The 19,817-nt window shown below is 36.8% G+C and overlaps 1 protein-coding gene across 1 annotated transcript in view; it reads left to right on the forward strand.

The window, feature by feature from the left end:
- SH2D1B (SH2 domain containing 1B) overlaps window positions 1-19,817 on the forward strand; it is an 86,894-nt gene that overhangs the window by 56,226 nt on the left and 10,851 nt on the right. Inside the window, exon 2 of the mRNA XM_014829520.3 lies at window positions 549-838. Within this exon, the coding sequence (XP_014685006.3) occupies window positions 549-838 (290 nt within the window). The remainder of the gene's footprint in view (window positions 1-548; window positions 839-19,817) is intronic.

A 19,817-nucleotide genomic window follows, 5' to 3' on the forward strand; every position in this document is an offset into this window, starting at 1 on the left:
TCCCTGCTTTTACTCTCCAAATCCCCCCAGCACATAGTTGTATATTTTAGTTGTGAGTCCTTCTACTTGTGGCATGTGGGACGCCGCCTCAACATGGCCTGATGAATGCTGCCATGTCCGCGCCTAGGATCCAAACCATAGAAACCCCGGGCTGCCAACGGGGAGTGTGTGAACTTAACCACTCGGCCACGGGGCCAGCCATTCTGAACACTTTTCGGGCACCTGTCCTGAGCTAAGCATAGCATAATCATAGGCAGCTTCGGCAGAAAATGGGCACGTATTTCAGCAAAATCAGTGATGTGCTCCATGGAAGGGACAGCAGTAGCCAGAAAAGGTGAAAACTGGTGATTTAGGGTGATTTAGGGTGATAGCACAGCGCTGGGGAGCCTGACTTCAGCGCCACAGCCTGAGCCACAAACCTAACTCCTTCTACTGTGTACTCAAACATGCTCTCAGCCACTTCTGTGAGTCACACTTGGGCCATTTATAGGCTGAAAAGTCTTGGTCACTTTATCACCCCCACCCTTACCATTTCCTGAATCTTGCAGAATTGGTGGAGTCTCACAGAACAACTTCACCTTTCCCACCAGTCAGAGGAGAAAGAGGAACTTCCACAGGCCCCATTAGGCCAGCTGCCTTCGCCTCCCGTCTCAGAATCGTCCCTGGACTTGGGGCTGAATTTCAGGGATACGAGAGGGCTCTCCATGGATCTGCCTTATTACCACGGTCCTCTGTCCAAGCGAGACTGTGAGACCTTGCTGCTCAAGGAAGGGGTGGATGGCAACTTTCTGTTAAGAGACAGCGAGTCTGTGCCGGGAGTCCTGTGCCTCTGTGTCTCGTGAGTAACCTCTTCTTCTACATGTTTGAAACCTTTTACTGAATGTAGTAATGGCAACCAAATGGAAAGGAAATTGTATTTCACTCTGACCTTGCTGTCCAAACGAACAGAGTGAGAAATAGCTAGATGCTGCAAGGAGAGGATGGAGGGAATGTGTCTGTCTATGCTCCTGCACCTGCCCTTCTCCCCCTGGCACAAATGCCACACGTGGAGACTCTCTGGAGCAGCCAGAGTGGGAGTGGTGAATGGAAGGGCTGCAGGAAGCATGGAAGCTGAGGGGGAATGCACAGAAGGTAGTCGCCACGTGAAAAAGGTCCGGTCCCATAGAAGTAGGTTTATTTGGTGTGGAAAAGGCTAGGAACCCTTTATGAAATTTCAATCTGAAAGAACAAGTTTTTACATGTATTCTGCTGGCTCCACTTGCAATACTTAAAATACTAATAGCACTTCAAATTTTCTTAGGTTTCTAAAGGGCTTCACACATATCATTTCCTTTCGCCCTTCTTGTGGTCTATCAAGGCAAGGATAAGCAGTCCCCATTTTACAGATGAAGAAACAGAGAGTTGGAGCTCTCAAACGACTTGCTCGTGTTAAAATTCATCTGGCATTTCCAAAGGTCTGGGCTAAGTATGAACTTTCAGGCCAGAGTATCAGAGCCACCCTGCCGAAGGAACTTGTTTAGCCCAGTTTAGAAAGCAATTTCGAATAGATAGCAGTAGGAATCTACTCTCGTGAAGTATTCTCCTCTTTTAGAGAAGACTGAACTTTTTCTTCTAGCGGTTATAGGAATTAAAACTCAAATGTCTCTGTGGATGCACTTCAGGGCTTCTTAGTCTTAGAGAGCTATGAGGACAAATTAAAAGAATAAGGAGATACCATTTTTGCCTATTCAATGGGCAAGAGTTAAAACAACGAAAATACCCAGATATAATTAGAGTGCTGGGAAGTAGACAGCATTGCACATGCTAATGTGGCCTCTTTGGATCATAATGTGGCCAAAATGCAATATGCATGGATATAACCTTTGACCCAAAATTTCACTAATAAAAACCTATCTTGTAGTTATGACTGCACAGTATGTGCAAATTGGCATTAACAAGATTGGGCAGATCTGCATGTGGCATGAAAAACCTCTAAGATCTATTGTTGTGTGAAAAAGGCAAGATGCAAAGTTTGTGTGAAAAAAACCAGATGCCTATATCCTTGTAAATTCATATAAAATTTTTAGAAGGTTTGTAAGAAACTTATAATGGTGGTTACAGCTAGGAATTTAGATGGAGTGAGTTAGGGAAAGGGTTCTTTTCATTTGATAACTTTTTTGCACTGTTTAAATGTTTTATATGTGCCCGTATTACTTTTGCGATTTAAAAAATGTTTACAAAAATGTAGTGAATTCCTACTATTTATTCAAACTCTGCGCTGAGGCCGGGAATCTTCTAAGGAGATTCCAATACGGCACTTGCAATTTTTTTCAAGGGGATCCAAAACATGTAAATAAAGAAAATAAAGCTAAAGTATAAATTTCAGTAGACAGTTTTATACAAACTCAAGGATGGAAGAAATGGGCAGAAGAGCCTTCTTAGAGGAGGTGGAGTTTGAGCTGGGATTTAAAGAGTAGATAAGATTTGGTCACATGGAAATTGGATGGAAAGCACCTTAGGGAAGAAAGGAGGCAGGAAAAGAGGTCTAGACATAGGATCTTTGAAAGCACATATGAATCGTGCAGGGTTCTCGAAAGGTAGTTTGGAAACCCACTTTCGGAAAAGTAGGTTTATAATCTTATGGGGTCTTAAAAAAATGATTCTGTAGATAAGAGGGAAACATGGATGGTTTCGGAGCAGGGAAATGACAAGACTGGTGCTGAGTTTTAGGAACTGCAGTCTGGTATTGAGAAGGTACTGAAGCTGGCAGGTGATGGCCACGCAGGCTGTTGTGTCTCTGGCTGGGAGACAGTGAGAACTAGCTATGGTGGGGCGAGTAGTGGGAAGAAGAAAGAAGGTGCAAGGGTGTGACCTTGACCTAGATCTCAGGGTGGGTCGTCCATTTTGGGGTTCTCTTTAAAAACTGACATTTATTCTCAACTGTTCTGTGGTACATCAACTAGTTTATATAGTCATCTAAAGCAGAAGTCACTAAGAAATGTAAAAATAATAATAATAATAAATCAAATGAGGAGGCAAGAATAAATATTTGTTGGGCACCTGCGTGTGATCAAGCCTCACTTCCTTCCCGCCCACGTCACGGAAAGAAAGACAAAATGTCAGGAACCCTCAGGTTTAAGGCTCAGGTCAGATGACCTCCTTGTGAAATTTTATCACACAGATCAGTACAGACCACCCAATTCTAGTTGCTCAACAACTATTTAAAGTCCCTCCTCTGCCAGGCACTATGCTAGATACTCACTTGGTGCCTTCAACTCAGCTCAGAGCCTAGTGGGCACGATGAAGGGTGATCGGACACTGTGATGCGTGGGACAACTGTAATGACTGATCTCATCAGGGCAACTTCCTTGCTTTCACAGACCTAAATACAAGAACTATGGGCAAGTTAGAAATGATGGAAGGAAGTCAAAGAGAGAGTTGGCCTAGCGGCATATACCGCTGACCAGAAAGCTATGTAGTAGCACAGACAGGAAATATTATCTGATCTTATAGCACGATAAAGCTTCCAGAAAACACAAATGTGCAAAATGCTGTCTGTGTAGTGTGACTTCATGGGTGTCAGAAGTTGGACCTGGGTCTGCCTTTATAATCAGTACAGTCAAAGTGAAGTAGATGTTAGGAGATGTATGGGATTCGTCTGCAGCGTGAAGAGAAAGCAGAGACTTTCTATAGCCATAGGGAGACGGCACATAAGAAGACCCTGAACCCTGACTTACTGCATGTCCTCACTGGGTAGGAAACAGCAATAGAAAGAATGAGTGGAAGAGATCTTGAGAGTCATTTCCAGCTCTCAGATTCTGAGCTCTTTGGAAAGACTCTAGAGTTCAGAAAGAAAAAAATAATTCAATTTTTTTTGTGGTTTTAGAAAAATCAAATGCAGAGAAAGGATAAAAAAGAAAGCAGAAATTATCTCAATCTCACCACTCATAAATCACCATTTCTGATATTTCAGCACACATATCTCCAGACTGCTCTCCATGCGTGTGCGTGTATAAGCAAATAATGTACATAAATGGTTCATTTTACATGATGGGCTGTTGTTTCTGATGTATTCTAGGTAACTTTCCACATCGAAGAAAGCCAATACACATCATCCTTTCATGATTGCTTAGTATTTTATTGATTGGATATATAATAATTTATAGATAATTACACATTTAGGTTATTACCAATTTTGTCCAATGGACCCAATGTAATTTGAGACAACTAACATTTTTGTACTTACATCTTTGAAAGTTTGCCCAAATCTCTCCTTAGGATAAAATCCTAGATGTTTTAACGTTTCTACACACATTGACAAATTAGTACAACAAAAGGTTGTACCAATGCACACCACGATCAAGACCAGTTAGAAGGCCAGAAGTCAAAAGTCTTAAAACATTCTTTATTGCCTTGGGTTCCCCATTGTGTCATGGCACGGAAAAATGCAGAATACATAGTTGACATCACAGGGCACAGTCAATTCCATTCCTTCAACTGATCTTTTGAAGTTTGGTTAAGATAAAACTAAAAACTGGAACGTGAATAAGTTTCCCCACAATGCTGGTCACAGTGTGAGACGAACTGCTAATCTGTGACTGTTTATGAACCGAGCAAGAGTTCAGAGATCCTTACACAGCACTTCACTTAACAACCGTTTACAAGGCTAAACCCTGTTGGAAAGCATAAAACAACTCAAAGATAAATAGAAACTTAGAAGACCTGTATTCCAACCTTTTCAAATCCTAACTGAAAATGTAACGGCATAGATTTAAATATGGTCCTTATAAGCCCTGTATATTTCTCACATCTTAAATGGGGTTGAAGCTGTCCACAGGATAACCAAAAAGGTAGGCGATTCAATACACCAAGTACTATAAACCTGACAAATGATTGAGCGACTATCTGGATCTCATTCCTTGCTGTCGCGTCCAGAGACATCCTCTACTGTATGTTATCTCACACTGGGGTCAAACCACCACATATTTACTGAAGACCTAACAGCAAATACAGGAAACACTTTTTTCTGTCTAGTGCCAAAAACCAACCATGAAAACAGCCAAAGCCGTATATGTAATATGAATGTAAATTTGGTTTGTATATTAGAGCAAAAATAAATTCCATTTATATGCTTGTTTATGTCATGAATTATGTTTACAGCTTTATTGAGGTATCATTGACATAAAATGAAAAGAGGACAATTCAATGAATTTTGACATTTGTACACACCCGTGAAACCCTCACCACAGCCTAAATAATGAAGATATCCATGACCTCCAAAACTCCCCTTGCACCTTTTTTAATCTCTCCTTACCACACGTCCCACCCACCCCCTAGACCCCAGGCCACCGTTGTGCTTTCTGGCACTATAGATTAATATATATTTTCCAGAATTTAATATAAGTCAAATTATAAAGTGGTAGTGTTTTTGTCCGACTTCTTTCATTCAGAATAATTATTTTGAGATTCATCTATGTATTATGCATCAGTTACGTATTGCTGGGTAGTATTCCATTGTAGGGATAAAGCACAATTTGTTTACTCACTCATAGCTATTACAACTAAACTTGCTATGAATATCTGTGACCCAGTCTTGCGGACATCTGTTTTCATTTCTCCTGGGTAAATAAGTAGGAGCGGAATGGCTGAGCCATATGTTCAATGCAGGTTTATATTTTTAAGAAAGTACTAAACTGTTTTCTAAAGTGATTGCACTATTTTACATTCCCACTGGCATTGTGAGTTCTGACGGCTCTACACCCTCACAATCACCTTGTATGGCCTTTTTAATTTTAGCCATAAATATTAATAATACGATGATATAGGGGTATTTAATTGTGGTTTTAATTTACATTTTGCTAATGACTAACGATACTGAGTATTTTTTCATACACTTATTTGCCATCCATAAAGCTTCTTTGATGAAGTGTGTGTTCAAATATTTTACCCATTTAAAAGTCGTGGGGCCAGCCTGTAGCGCAGCGGTTAAGTTCGCATGTTCTGCTTCAGCGGCCCAGGGTTCACCGGTTCAGATACCAGGTGCGGACATGGCACTGCTTGGCAAGCCATGCTGTGGCAGGCGTCCCACATATAAAGTAGAGGAAGATGGGCACGGATGTTAGCTCAGGGCTAATCTTCCTCAAAAAAAAAAAAAAGAATCTAAAAGTTGTATTTTCTTATTATTTATTTTCTTATTGAGTTGATGATTCTTTATATATTTTGAATGTAAGTTCTTTATGTGATAGGTGGTTTGTGAATATTTTCTACTATGTTGTGACTTGTCTTTTCATCCTCTTAACTGTATATTTCAAAGAACAGAGGTTCTTAATTTTAATGAAGCCCAATTTATCAATTTTTTCTTTTATGGATTGCGATTTTTGTATTGTAGCCAATAAATTACTGCCTATCACAAAAAGATTTTTTCCTTTATTTTCTTCGAGAGTTTGTTTTTTTCTTTTAAAGATTGGCACCTGATCCAACATCTGTTGCCAATCCTCTTTTTTTTCCTTCTTCTTCTCCCCAGAGCCCCCCAGTGCATAGTTGTATATTCTAGTTGTAGGTCCTTCCGGTTGTGCTACGTGGGGTGCCACCTCAGCATGGCTACATGAGTGGTGTTAGGTCCGTGCCTAGGATCTGAATGGGTGAAACCTTGGGCCGCTGAAGCGGAGCACGTGAGCTTAACCGCTTGGCAACAGCCCCTCCTCTAGAGTTTTCTAGTTTTAGGTTTGACATTTATTGTAGCCCATTCTGATCTAATTTTTGTGTCTGTGGTAAGGTTAGGGTTGAAGTTCATTTTATGAAGTATGCCTACCTAATTGTTCTAGCTCATTTGTTGAAAAGATTATTCTTTCTCCCAAAGACTTACTTTGGTGCTTTTGCAAAAAAATCTATTGACCGTATAAGTTTGTATCTATTTTTAAGCGCTTACCATTAATCTTTTTTCCTATCTTTATGCAAATTCTATATTTTATTGATTACTATCACTTTATAACAAGTCTTTAAAACAGACAGTGTAAGTCTCCCAACTTTTTCAAGATTATTTTGGCCATCCTAGGTCCCTTTCATTTCCATACGTGCTTTAGAGTCTGCTTATCAACTATCATAAAAACAAGCACAATGGGAATTAGATTGAGACTGTATGAATCTATAAATCAATTTGGGGAGAACTGACAGGAATCTTGATCCTTCTGATCCGTGAACATGGTTTAATCTCTCCATTTAATTTAGGTCTTTTAAAATTTCTCTCAAAACTGTTTTGTGACAGGTCTTGTAACATTTTTTGTCAAATTTATCCCTAAGATTTCACATGCTTGATGTTATTTTAAATAATGTTTTCATTTCACTTTCAACTTATTCAGTGCAAGTAAATAGAAACACAATTGATTTTTGTATGTGGAACTTGTATCCTGAAACCTTGCTAAACTCACTGTTAGTCTAGTTGCTTTTTTGTAGAGTCCATATGATTATGTACAAGCCATCTGCAATTAAAGATGGTTGTACTTCTTCCATTTCAATCTTTCTATTCCATTCTTTTTTCTTGCCTTGTTGCACTAGCTAGGACTTCCAGAACAATGTAGAATAGAAGTGATGAGTGCAAAAATACTTGTCATTTCCCCACTTTGGGGTAAAATTATTCAGTCTCTTACCATTAACTATGAATTTAGCCCCTCTATTCCTATTCGAGCTGAGATTTTTTATCAGGAAAGTATACAAGTTTGTCAAATGCTTTTTCTGCATCAACTAAGATGGTAGTATGAATTTTTGCTTTTTAGTCTGTTAACTAATCTTTTCTTTTTTTTAAAGATTCCATGTATAAGTGATATCATGCAATATCTGTCTTTCTCTGTCTGGCTTGTTTCACTTAGCATAATGCCATCAAGTTCCATCTATGTTGTCACAAGTGGCAAGATTTCCTTCTTTCTCATGATTGAATAATATTTCATTGTGTGTATGTGTGTGTATATACATATATATAAGTATATACATATATAAGTATATATATACATACCTCACTTTCTCTATCCATTCACCGTTGATGGACACTTAGGTTATTTCCATATCTTGGCTATTGTGAATAATGTTGCAATAAACATAGGATTACATTTTTCATTCCCTTTGAATATAAACTCAGAAGTGGAATAGCTGGATCCTATGATAGTTCTATTCTAATTTTTTAAGGAACATCTATGCTGTTTTCCATAGTGGCTGCACCAATTTGCATTCTACCCAACAGTGCACGAGGGCTCCCTTTTCTCCACGTCCTCTCCTACACTTATTTCTTGTCTTTTTTATAATAACCATTCTGACAGGTGTAAGGTGATATCTCATTGTGGTTTTGATTTGCATTTCCCTAGTGATTATTGATGTTGAATATCTTTTCATGTGCCTGTTGGCCATCTGTATGGCTTCTTTGGAAAATTGTCTATTCAGATCCTCTGCCCATTTTTTAATTGTATTGTTTGTTTTTTAACTATTGACTTATATGTGTTCTTTATATATTTTGGATATTAACCTCTTATCAATTATATGATTTGCAAACATTTTCTCCCATTCAGTAGGTTGCTATTTCATTTTGTTGATGGTTTCCTTTGCTGTGCAGAAGATTTTTAGTTTGATGTAATTTGATGTTGATTTTTACTTTTGGTGTCATATTAAATAAATTATTGCCATTACTGATGTCAAGGAGCTTGTCTCCTATATTTTCTTCTAGGAGCTACTCAATCAATATTCACTGATTTTCAAATGTTAAAGCAATCTTTAAATTTATCCTGAGATAAATCCCACTTGATTGTTATGCATATCTTTTTATAAACTAGTTGATCTGATATGCTAAAATTTTGATAAGAATGATTGTATCTATGTCATGGGGAATATAATCTGTATCTTTACTGTTTTAAATGTCTATATCTGGTTTTCTTATCAAAGAAATGCTAGCCTCATAAAATAAGTTAGGAGTGCTCTCTCTTTAATTTTCTGAAAGAGTTTGTTTACATTTGGAGTTATTTCTTCCTTGAATGTTTAGTAGAAGGCATCAGTAAAGCCAATGGGTCTTGAATTTTCTTTGTGGGAAAGTTTTTAACTACAAATTTAATCTATTTAATAGACATAAGTTTATTCTGTCTATTTCTTTTTGAGTGAGGTTTGTTAGTTTGTGTTTTCAAGTAATTTCTACGTCATTGATATCAAATAAAACATTGTCAATTTTATTTATCTTCTCAAAAAATAGCTTTTGTTTTTATTAATTTTCTCTGTTTTTCTCATTTATAGTCCAACAATCTTTAAAAATTATTTCCCTTCTTATGCTGATTTTCTTTCTACATGTACTGTCAATTATTTATATGAGGGTGCTGAGGTTTCTGATTATAATCCTGCATTTATCTGTTTCTTCCTGTAGTTTATCAGTTTTGCATTATGTATTTTGAAACAAACATTTAGGTGCATAAACATTTAGTACTGTTATATCTTCTTGATGAATTGACCCCTTTGTCTTAAAAAAAAAGACACTTCTTTATCCACAATTATAGTCTTTGCTCTGAAATCAACTTTATCTGATATTGCCAACTTTCTTTTTATTAGTGTTGATGTATTTTTCACATCAATTAACTTTTAACCTATTTGAGTCTTTTTTACATCAGGTCCCTTATGGAAATCATACACTTGAGTCTTACTTTTTCATACAATTTGACAGTATCTTCCCTTTAATAGGAATGTTTAGATGATTTGTATCTAATGCAATTGTTGATATGATTAAGTTTAAATTTACCATCTTGGCATTTATTTTGTATTTGTCACATCTGTTCTTTGTTTCCCTTTTCCTCTTTTTCTGCCTACTTTTGGATTGATTGAACATTTTTTTGTATTTCCAAATTCTCACTTTTGTGGGCTTGCTAGCTATAATTCTTTGCTTTTTAGTAGTTTATTTAGTATTTATAGTATGCCTATTTAATGTATCATAGCCTATATTTAAGTAATACTATACCACTTTACCTATAGTATAAGAACTTCACAATAATATCCTTTCATTTCTTCCACACTCTAATCAAGCCTTTGTGCTATTATTGTCATGCATTTTATTTCTGTATATTTTATTAATCCTATAGTAGATTGTTATTATTTTTGCTTTAAGCAAGCAATTACCTTTTAAAGTGATTTTAAATATAAGAAAAAAATATTTTTTCTTTATCCACATTTTTACCATTTCTGGTAATCTTCATTCCTTTGTGTGTACCAGGGTTTCTCAATCTTGGCACTATGAAATTTTGGGTCAGATAATTCTTTGTTGAGGGGAATGCCGTGTGCAATTTGTGATGACCAATAATATCTCTGGACATTGCAAAATGTCCCTCTATGGGAAAGAATCACTCCTGGTTGAGAACCACTGGTGTAGATCCAGATTTCCATCTGGTACCATCTTTCCATCTGCCTAAAGGACTTCCTATGACTCTTCTTGTAGCGCATCTCTACTAGCATAAATTAGTTCAGCTTCTGTGTATTTGAAAATGTCTTCTTTTCACTTTCAGTTTTTGAAAGATTTTCTCCTGATACAGATTTCTAGGTTGACAATTTTTTCTTTCAATCCTGTGACGATTTTGTTCCACTATGTCCTGACTTGCATTGTTTCTGATAAGAAGTTTGCTGTAATTCTTATGTTTGTTCTTCTGTAGGTATGTATCTTTTTTTCCTCGACTGCTTTTAAGATTTTCTTTTTATCATTAGTTTTAAGCAATTTGATTTTGATGCAGCTTTGTGTCATTTCCTTTGTGTTTCTTGAGTTTGGGGTGCATTGAATTTCTTGGATATCTGGGTTTATAGTTTTCATCGAACTTAGAAAATTTTTGTCTGTTATTTCTTTAAATACTTTTTCTGTTTCCACTTTAGGGATTCTGATTACAGGTTATTTAGGCTACTCAAAGTTGTTCTACAGCTCACTGGTTTTCAATTTATTGTTTCAGTCTTTTTTTCTCTCTGATTTTCATTTTGGGTAGTTTCTATTGCTTTGTCTTCAAGTTCACTAGTTTCTTCTGTAATGTGAAATTTGCTGCTAATCCCATCCAGTATGCTTAATCTTGGACAATGTAGTTTTTACCTCTAGAATTTCAATTTAGCTGTCTCTTTGATGTCTTCCATGTTTCTACTTAACAAGCTCTATCTTTCCTCTACATTCTTGAACATCCAAGATAATTTTAATAACTGTATTAATGTCCTTATCTACCCAGATGGAGCCTAATGATCTCCCTGAGTTGATGAGATAGAGCTAGGAGTCCAGGAAGGCCAAGGCACCTGGAGTTTATGAGAGGAGAATACAGAAGAGAACGAGTTCCAGAGATCTACAAAGAGGTTCCTTGAATCTTCAGCTTAGTGCTGAATATCCCATGTCTGTGAGGAATGTATCCAAGGTGGGGTAAAAAAAAAATCACCCAAAAGGAGCCAAGGGAAGAAATTCTGGAGCTTACACTGATCTCAAAGTAGTTATTTTCTCAGCAAATGAGAAGAAATCTCATACTTCATGGGCATCAGTTAGAGTACTCGAAGGATATTGACTCAGTAGTGGAACAGGATTAATTCTAGATTCAAGGCTGCTCTTGTCTCATCTAATAGAGCTTTAAAACCAGCCCCTAAAAGATCAGACTATTTCTAAGGAGCTTAACTGAATCCCAGAAGAAAGTTCAAGAATATTTATAGGAATACAGAAATATCCAGCATCAGATAAGGTAAAATCCACTATGTCTGGCCCCCAATCAAAATTTACCAGGTATGAATAGAGGCAGGAAATACAATCCATAATGAGGAGAAATGTTAATAGAAACAGACCTAGAAATGAACCAACATCATATTTTATAGGATATTATGATAATGAAGGTCCTTCTGGGTTGTTTCATGCCAGAGAAAGAGAAACGACACATCTTTGATGTAAAGCCATGACTGTGTACTGCCGTTCCTGCCATCAAATGAAGGCAAACTGGTTCTGACTACCTTGCCATTAGGAACTTTAGCTAGCTATCTAGACAGCTTGCTTTTATTTGATCTACAGCAAATCTTTTCCTATATCTAGGTGCCAGAACTGTGATTATTTTATCCACAAAAAGAAGCACATTTGGAACTGCAGCTGTAAACACAATAATCTTTGTTTGAGGTTATAATAATTCACAGTAATTCTCCAAGACACATTTGGTGTTTGCACTGGTGAAATAAATGAGTTAAATGAGAATGTGGTAGGAATTAACACACTGCATATTTCTTGATTTTAATAGTGTCTTTAGTACAGAAATTTCTTTCAGGAATGTGAAATTGCTTTTAGTTTACTTTCTTGACAGATGAGGCCAGTTGTAGGAGCTTCTTCTTACTACAATAGTCATCATTCTATGAATCAGAGAAACAATTAAAAGATTCTCCCAATTTCTAAGTGCATAACTACATTCTGGAACTTTGGAAATAACCATAGGATTGTCCTTTGGTCCCACTGGATCTACTTGAAATGGACTCAGGCAAAGATTTCTTATATCATCTGACTCTCACAAGTTCTGCCTCTGAACTGGTGGACCATGGGAACATTTGGGGTCTCCAGGGATCAGTGTCAGCTCAGAGCTAGTATCAAATAACTCTCAAAAATATTGGGTATTATTCCTTGTCGCAGTACGCACTGCCGCTGGTTAATGCTGCAGGTTCTTCTGGAAAAGTCTTGGAGAAGAGTGGTCATATTCCTTTCAAATCCAGCATCCCTTTCAAAAGGGCTCTGGGCCTGTGAACAGGATGAAGTATGTAAATTGGGTAAGAGATGCAAGAATCCCTAGTATGTGATTCAAGTCAGGGTTCTGCCACCAGAAATAGACATTCTCTCTCTGCATTTATATCAAACAGCACTTTAGGTTGCCCTTCTCTTCCATGCCTTGGAATCAACTGAATCTATTAGACATCAACACAGATCCTTGTAGAGCAAACCGCTCTTATACTGTTACATCCCTCTGGCTTCTCATGATACTTGTGACCTCTTTGTCTCTCATTTGCGTGCTAACACCTGACTGCTACTATTCCTGGGTCCCATTATTTCCATTGAAATCAAGGCACCCAATTCCATTGCAGAATTTCCCACTGTCAACCCCAGCTCATAGCAGGTAGCTACAGGTTTTAAAGACACTGGTGCTCTCCTCACTATGTATTTTTTAGTGCATCATGAAGATGCTGTCCTTCAGACACCTAGGCGGGGGGTGGGGGGGGGTGAGAAATGACTAAGCAGTTTCCATAAATAGATTCATCACAACATTCCCATCTCCCTGAGTCTTCCAACTCCTTTCTCTATAGACTGCCAGGGAAGTTTTGGCATTTTGATCTCTCTTGAATATAGGCCATTATTGAATCCATGCTTCAAATAACTAGTCTAGCAGAATATTTATGCCACTCTGAGATGCATGAGATAGTACATTAAATTCTGAATCCTGGGTGAGTGTGCCTTTACTGACAAATTCAGCCAGACTCATCTTTATTTCATCCTTCCTGGTTAACACTCTTATATCTATCTCCATACATGCTGTTTGCATATGTCTCCCATGGTGAACCCAATCAGAAGCTTGAAGGCAAGGTCAGAGCACAGAGCAGAGCGGGGAATGTTAGAAAGAGGATATGGAGATACAGAAAATATCCAGCACAGGGATATCTGGTATTGAACACGTTAAGTTGAAATGTCTAGTAGACATCCAAGAGGAGATGTTGTCAACAGCTGGATAACTGAGTCTCGAGTTCAGTGGCCAGTTGGAGCTAGGAATGAAAAAAAAAGTACAATTTGATAATTAATATTTTTACAATATTCAATCTTTCTATTCTAAAATGTTGCATCTCCTTTTACTCTGTGAAGTGTTCTTTTATGTCTCTTGGTAAGACTTTTCATTATAGGCTTGGTACATTTCTTGTTAACATAATTCAAAGCAACTCAACAAATATTTATTGAGTATGTACTATGAGACAGGCAATGTGCTAGAGTAAACAAAACAGACATAATTCTGGCCTTGTGGAACTCACAGCCAAGTGCTAATCACAGACAAGTAAATGGATAATTAAAATTCAGTATGATAAATGGTGTGTTTGGATAGTAATGGCTGATCTTTTTCAAAAGTTCCACTCCCTTCCCTCTGGCGGAGCATCCTGCCCCAAAGTGCCCTGAAGCACTTGGTGCCCTGAATCCTCAACTCAACTACCTTGCACCACCAGGTCTTTGAGCGAAGCCTCAGATGGCAAAGAGCATGTGGCTGATTATTGTGGTATGTGGATAGTGAGGATATTGTGATGTTGGTTATCATGGTTTTATAAGACTTGAGACCTGTTAAGAGAGGAATACACCAAGTAAACCCAATCTACCCATCACTCCTCTTTGCCCATGAGAATCAGCCTGTAGTCACCCTTCCCCCACCCGATCCTCCTAAAGGCACAGGGGGAAAAATTGGGGAGACAAACTTTTAGACTATATTCATTTTAAGTCTGTTTTTTGAAGCATCTAGAACTTTTTCTGAATATTGAAAAAAGTGAAACCTCCCTAAAAGAGAATTACCAGAGAATAAAAACATAGATAGCCTTTACCACAAAATAGTATGCTTCCAAAGGGGTGAGGTTGATGGCAAAGATAACAAATACTTAGTGGTGAGCCCTGTTTATCTGTTATTGTTTTGTTTTTGTGTTTGGATAAAGGTTGTTTCTGAAGAGGTAAGCATGTGGAACGTAGAAAGTTAACCACTGAGATTACTAAAGGTTTAAACAATGAACTCTGTAGCTTGCTTTCAATAAAAAGTTATCAGCTCCTATAAAGACCCAAAATGTTCAAAACAGGTTTTTTTCAAAGTTGCAGAACAAGAGATGAGATTGTTTGAAGATGAACAAATTAAAGGAAAATATTTAAAGTTAGCTTATACTTATATCTTTACCATTCCCAAACTAATGTAAACAGATCAAGAGCTTTTCCAACAGATGGAAAAATTTGCACAAAAAAATCCTCAGAACTCAATGAGGACACCACTGATACATCCTCTCTCCCTGCTCCTGCCCTCTCCTGCCCTCATCCCTCCCTCTTTATCTCAAAATTGCACTAAAAAAAGCTATTTTATTTCAAATTTTTCATTATTACTTTTAATTTAATAGGTTTTATAAAGTGTTTAATTTATCATTGTTTGAATAATATATTTTAATTAATTTAATCTAATTATCATTCATATTAGAAAATATGTATTTTCAATATTTACGTTTACTTGATATTTTATAATATATTTACAATTTTTATTAAATACTTACATTCAATGATCTTTGCTTTTAATAAATAATAAAATATTGGCATTTCAGTTTTGTTCCAATATTGCAATCTCAAAGAGCAGATATTTGGGCTCATAGATTGTACACATTTCAGCTTTACTAAATTTTGCCAGATTGCTCCCTAAGACATCAGTATCTAATTACACTGCCATTAGTAGTATATAAAACTTTGTATAGCTCCACATAACAGTCAATATTTCTCATTAGTAAACTCTTAAATCTTTGCCAATCTGATATGAAATGATATCTAATTGTGGTTTAATTTGTTTTTCCCTGATTCACAGTGAAGCGAAGCATCTTTTCATACTTTTTTTTTTCTGTAAAGATTTTATTTTTTTTCCTTTTTCTCCCCAAAGGCCCCCGGTACATAGTTGTATACTCTTCGTTGTGGGTCCTTCTAGTTGTGGCATGTGGGATGCTGCCTCAGCGTGGTTTGATGAGCAGTGCCGTGTCCACACCCAGGATTCGAACCAACGAAACACTGGGCCGCCTGCAGCAGAGCGCGCGAACTTAACCACTCGGCCACAGGGCCAGCCCTGCATCTTTTCATACTTTTATTGGCCATTCCATTTGTCTTTTCCTTGTTGTACACTAGTGTTCTTATTGTATATTATTGTTGCAATTGTTTTCTCTCAGTCAGTGGACTTTTCACTTTGATAATGGTATATTTCGATAAACAGAAGTTTTAATTTTAATATAGTAAGTTTATTAATCTTTTCTTACAGCTTGTACTTTTTGTGATTTAAGAACTCCTTCCTTAACTCAAGGTCATTAAGTTGTTCACTTACATTTGTTTCTCCTAAGCTGAATGTTTTGTTTTTTCATAATTGGGTCTTCAATTAGAGTGTGAGGTAGGGATCCAATTTTATCTGTTTCCACATGATAACATTGCCATTGCCATTTAACAAATAGTCCATCCCATCGTCACTGATCAGCTGTGCCAACTCTATCACATAGCAAGTTTTCATACATACATGGGTTTGTTTCTAGGCTTTCTATTTTATTCCATTAATATCTTTTCTACTCTGGAACCAGGTCCTTGATAGGTTAATTATAGCTTTATAAGAAGAATTGAGACCCGTTAAGACAGAAACACTGCCCCCTCACCGCTACCACAAACAAACACATAGCCAATCTTATTTTTCTTCTTTAAAATTGACCAGATTCTTGTGCAGAGGAGTAGCGCAATCTGACTCACATTTTTTTACTATTGAAGTATAATTGACTTACAATATTTTGTTAGTTTCAGGTGTATAATACAGTGATTTGGCATTTGTATATGCTGTGCAATGATCATCACAAAAAGTCTAGTTACCATCTGCCACCATGCAAAGTTAATAAAATATTATTGACTATATTCCCCATGTTGTACATCATATTCCCATGACTTACTTATCTATTGAGATGATTATATGATTTTTATCTTTCATTTTGTTAATGTGGTATATTATGGTAATTGTTTTACAGATATTGAACTATCCATACATCTCTGGAATAAATCCCATTTGATCATAGTGTATGATCCTTTTAATGTATTGTTGAATTTGGTTAGCTAATGTTTTGTTGAGGATTTTTGCATCTATGTTCATCAGGGATATTGGCCTGTAATTTTCTCTTTTTTTGTGGTGCCCTTATCTGGTTTTGGTATCAGACTGATGCTGGTCTTGTAACATGAGTTTGGTAGCATTCCCTCCTCTTCAATATTTTGGAAGAGTTTGAGAAGGATAGGCACTATTCTTTGAATGTTTGGTAGAATTCACCTGTGAAACCATCTAGTCATGGAGTTTTGTTTGTTGGGAGGTTTTTGATTATGATTCAATCTCCTTACTAGTAATTGGTCTATTCAGATTTTCTATTTCATCATGATTCAGTCTTGGAAGACTGTATGTTTCTAGGAATTTATCCATTTCTTCTAGGTTGTCCACTTTGGTGATATACAGTTGTTCACAGCAATCTCTTATGATCCTGTGTATTTCTGTGGTATCAGTTGTAACTTCTCTTTCACTTCTGATTTTATTTATTTGAGCCCTCTATCTTCTTTTCTCAGTGAGTCTAGCTAAAAGTTTGCCAATTTTGTTTATCTCTTCAAAGAACCAGCTCTTAGCTACACTAATCTTTCCTATTGTCTTTTTAGTCTCTATTTCATTTAGTTCCATTCTGATCTTTATTATTTCCTTCCTTCTACTAACTTTGGACTTTGTTTGTTCTTTTTTTCTAGTTCCTTTAAGCATAAAGTTAGATTTTTTTATTTGTGATTTTCTTATTTCTTGAGGTAAGCCTGTATTGCTGTGAACTTCCCTCTTAGAACCACATTTACCACATCCCTTAGATTTTGGTATGTCATATTTCTGTTTTCATTCGTCTCTAGTATTTTTTGATTTTTCCTTTGATTTCTTTTATGACCCAGTATTTCTTCAGTAACATGTTGCTTAATCACCATATAGTTGTAGTTTTTCCAGTTTTCTTTTATAACTGATTTCTAGTTTCATACCATTGTGGTTGGAAAAGATACTTGATATGATTTCAATCTTCTTGAATTTATTGAGACTCATTTTGTATCGTAACATGTGATCTATCCTGAAGAATGTTCCATGTGCACTTGAGAAGAATGTGTATTCCGCTGCTTTTGGATGGAATGTTCTGTATGTATCTATTAAGTCCATTTGATCTAATGATACATTTAAGGCTGGTGTTTCTTTATTGATTTTCTGTCTGGATCATCTATCCATTGATGTAAGTGAGATGTTAAAGTCCCCTGCTACTATTGTATTCCTGTCAATTTCTCCCTTTAGGTCTGTTAACATTTGCTTTATATATTTTGGTGCTCCTATGTTGGTGCATATATATTTGTAAATGTTATATATTCTTGCTGGATTGACCCCTTTATCATTATGTAATGCCCTTCTTTGTCTTTTATTACAGTCTTTGTTTTAACATCTATTTTGTCTGATATGAGTATAGCTACACCAGTTTTCTTTTCATTTGCATTTGCATAGAATATCTTTTACTATCCCTTCACTTTCAGTTTGTGTTTGTTCTTACTTCTGAAGTGAGTCTCTTATAGACAGTATATAGATGAGTCTTGATTTTTTATCTGTTCAACTGTAACCAAGAAAAGGCTCGTTCTGCTCACTGCAACCTGATGCCAATCAATTCCAAGATGAGTCAGTGGTTGAGAAAGGGATTTATTCAATTAGCTAGCAAAATCAGAAGATGTTGGGCTCATGTCCCAAAGATCATATAAGCAAGCACAAAATCTTGAGGCTGTTATATAGGGAGGAGGGGAGAATAAGAAGGGGGTCAGGCTATTTCTGGCATCCATTCTCCAGACTTCTCATCTTATTTTCTGCCCACAAGGTCCAAAATTATTTCCTTCCTTAACAATGGGTTTTGGTCTCTGGTGGCTTTCCTATCCCTTTTTCTTCCTGGAAAATAACTCATTCTAATGTCAACAAAGTTTCGTGTCAGATTTGAGAACCTGCTTAGATGTGTTCAAACCTGTCCCTGTGGCCTTTGTACAATAGCTTGGTTACCTTATAGGTTAATAATCAGCAATGTGTGATTAGCAGTTACACATCCACTCTATGTCTTTTGATTGGAGAATTTAGTCCACTTACATTTAAAGTAATTATTGATAGGTGTGTACCTATTGCCATTTTTTTATTGGTTTTCTGGCTGTTTTTGTAGTTCCTCTGACTTCCTTTCTTCTCCTTCTTTCTCTCCTTGTGTTTTGATGATTTGCTTTAATGTTGTGTTTAGATTCCTTTCTCGCTTTCTTTTGTGTATTTATTATACATTTTTGTTTTGTGGTTACAATGAAGTGCACACATATTATTTTTGTATATATCAGTCTATTTTAAGTTGATAGCCTCTTAAATTTTAACACATTCCAAACCTCTACATTTTTACCTCCTCCACACAAATATTTTGTTTTTGATGTGACATTTTACATCTGTTTATGGTATATATCCTTAACTAATTATTGTAGTTTTAATTAACTTTACTACTTTTGTCTTTTTTTTTTTTTTTTTTTTCTTTAAAGATTTTATTTTTTTTCCTTTTTCTCCCCAAAGCCCCCCAGTACATAGTTGTATATTCTTCGTTGTGGGTCCCTCCAGTTGTGGCATGTGGGACGCTGCCTCAGCGTGGTTTGATGAGCAGTGCCATGTGCGCGCCCAGGATTCGAACCAACGAAACACTGGGCCGCCTGCAGCGGAGCGCGCGAGCTTAACCACTCGGCCACGGGGCCAGCCCCACTACTTTTGTCTTTTAACCTTCATAGTAGCTTTATAAGTGTTTGACCTACTACCGTTACCATGTCTCTGCCTGTTTTACCTCTCTCATGTGGTCCTTTTATCCTTTGTTGTGGAGAAACAGTTCACCTTGTTTTCAGATCTTCTTTAGAAGGAAATGAGCCATATGTAGCAGTAGATTCAGTGCATCCGTGGGAGGAGATGAGTTCAGGATCTTCCTACACTAGCATCTTGGACCTCGCTCTGACTCACATTTTTTAAAGGACCACTCTGGCTGTTGTGTAAAGGATAATA

The sequence above is a fragment of the Equus asinus genome, chromosome 25, assembly GCF_041296235.1.
Source record: "Equus asinus isolate D_3611 breed Donkey chromosome 25, EquAss-T2T_v2, whole genome shotgun sequence".
NCBI lineage: Eukaryota > Metazoa > Chordata > Mammalia > Perissodactyla > Equidae > Equus > Equus asinus.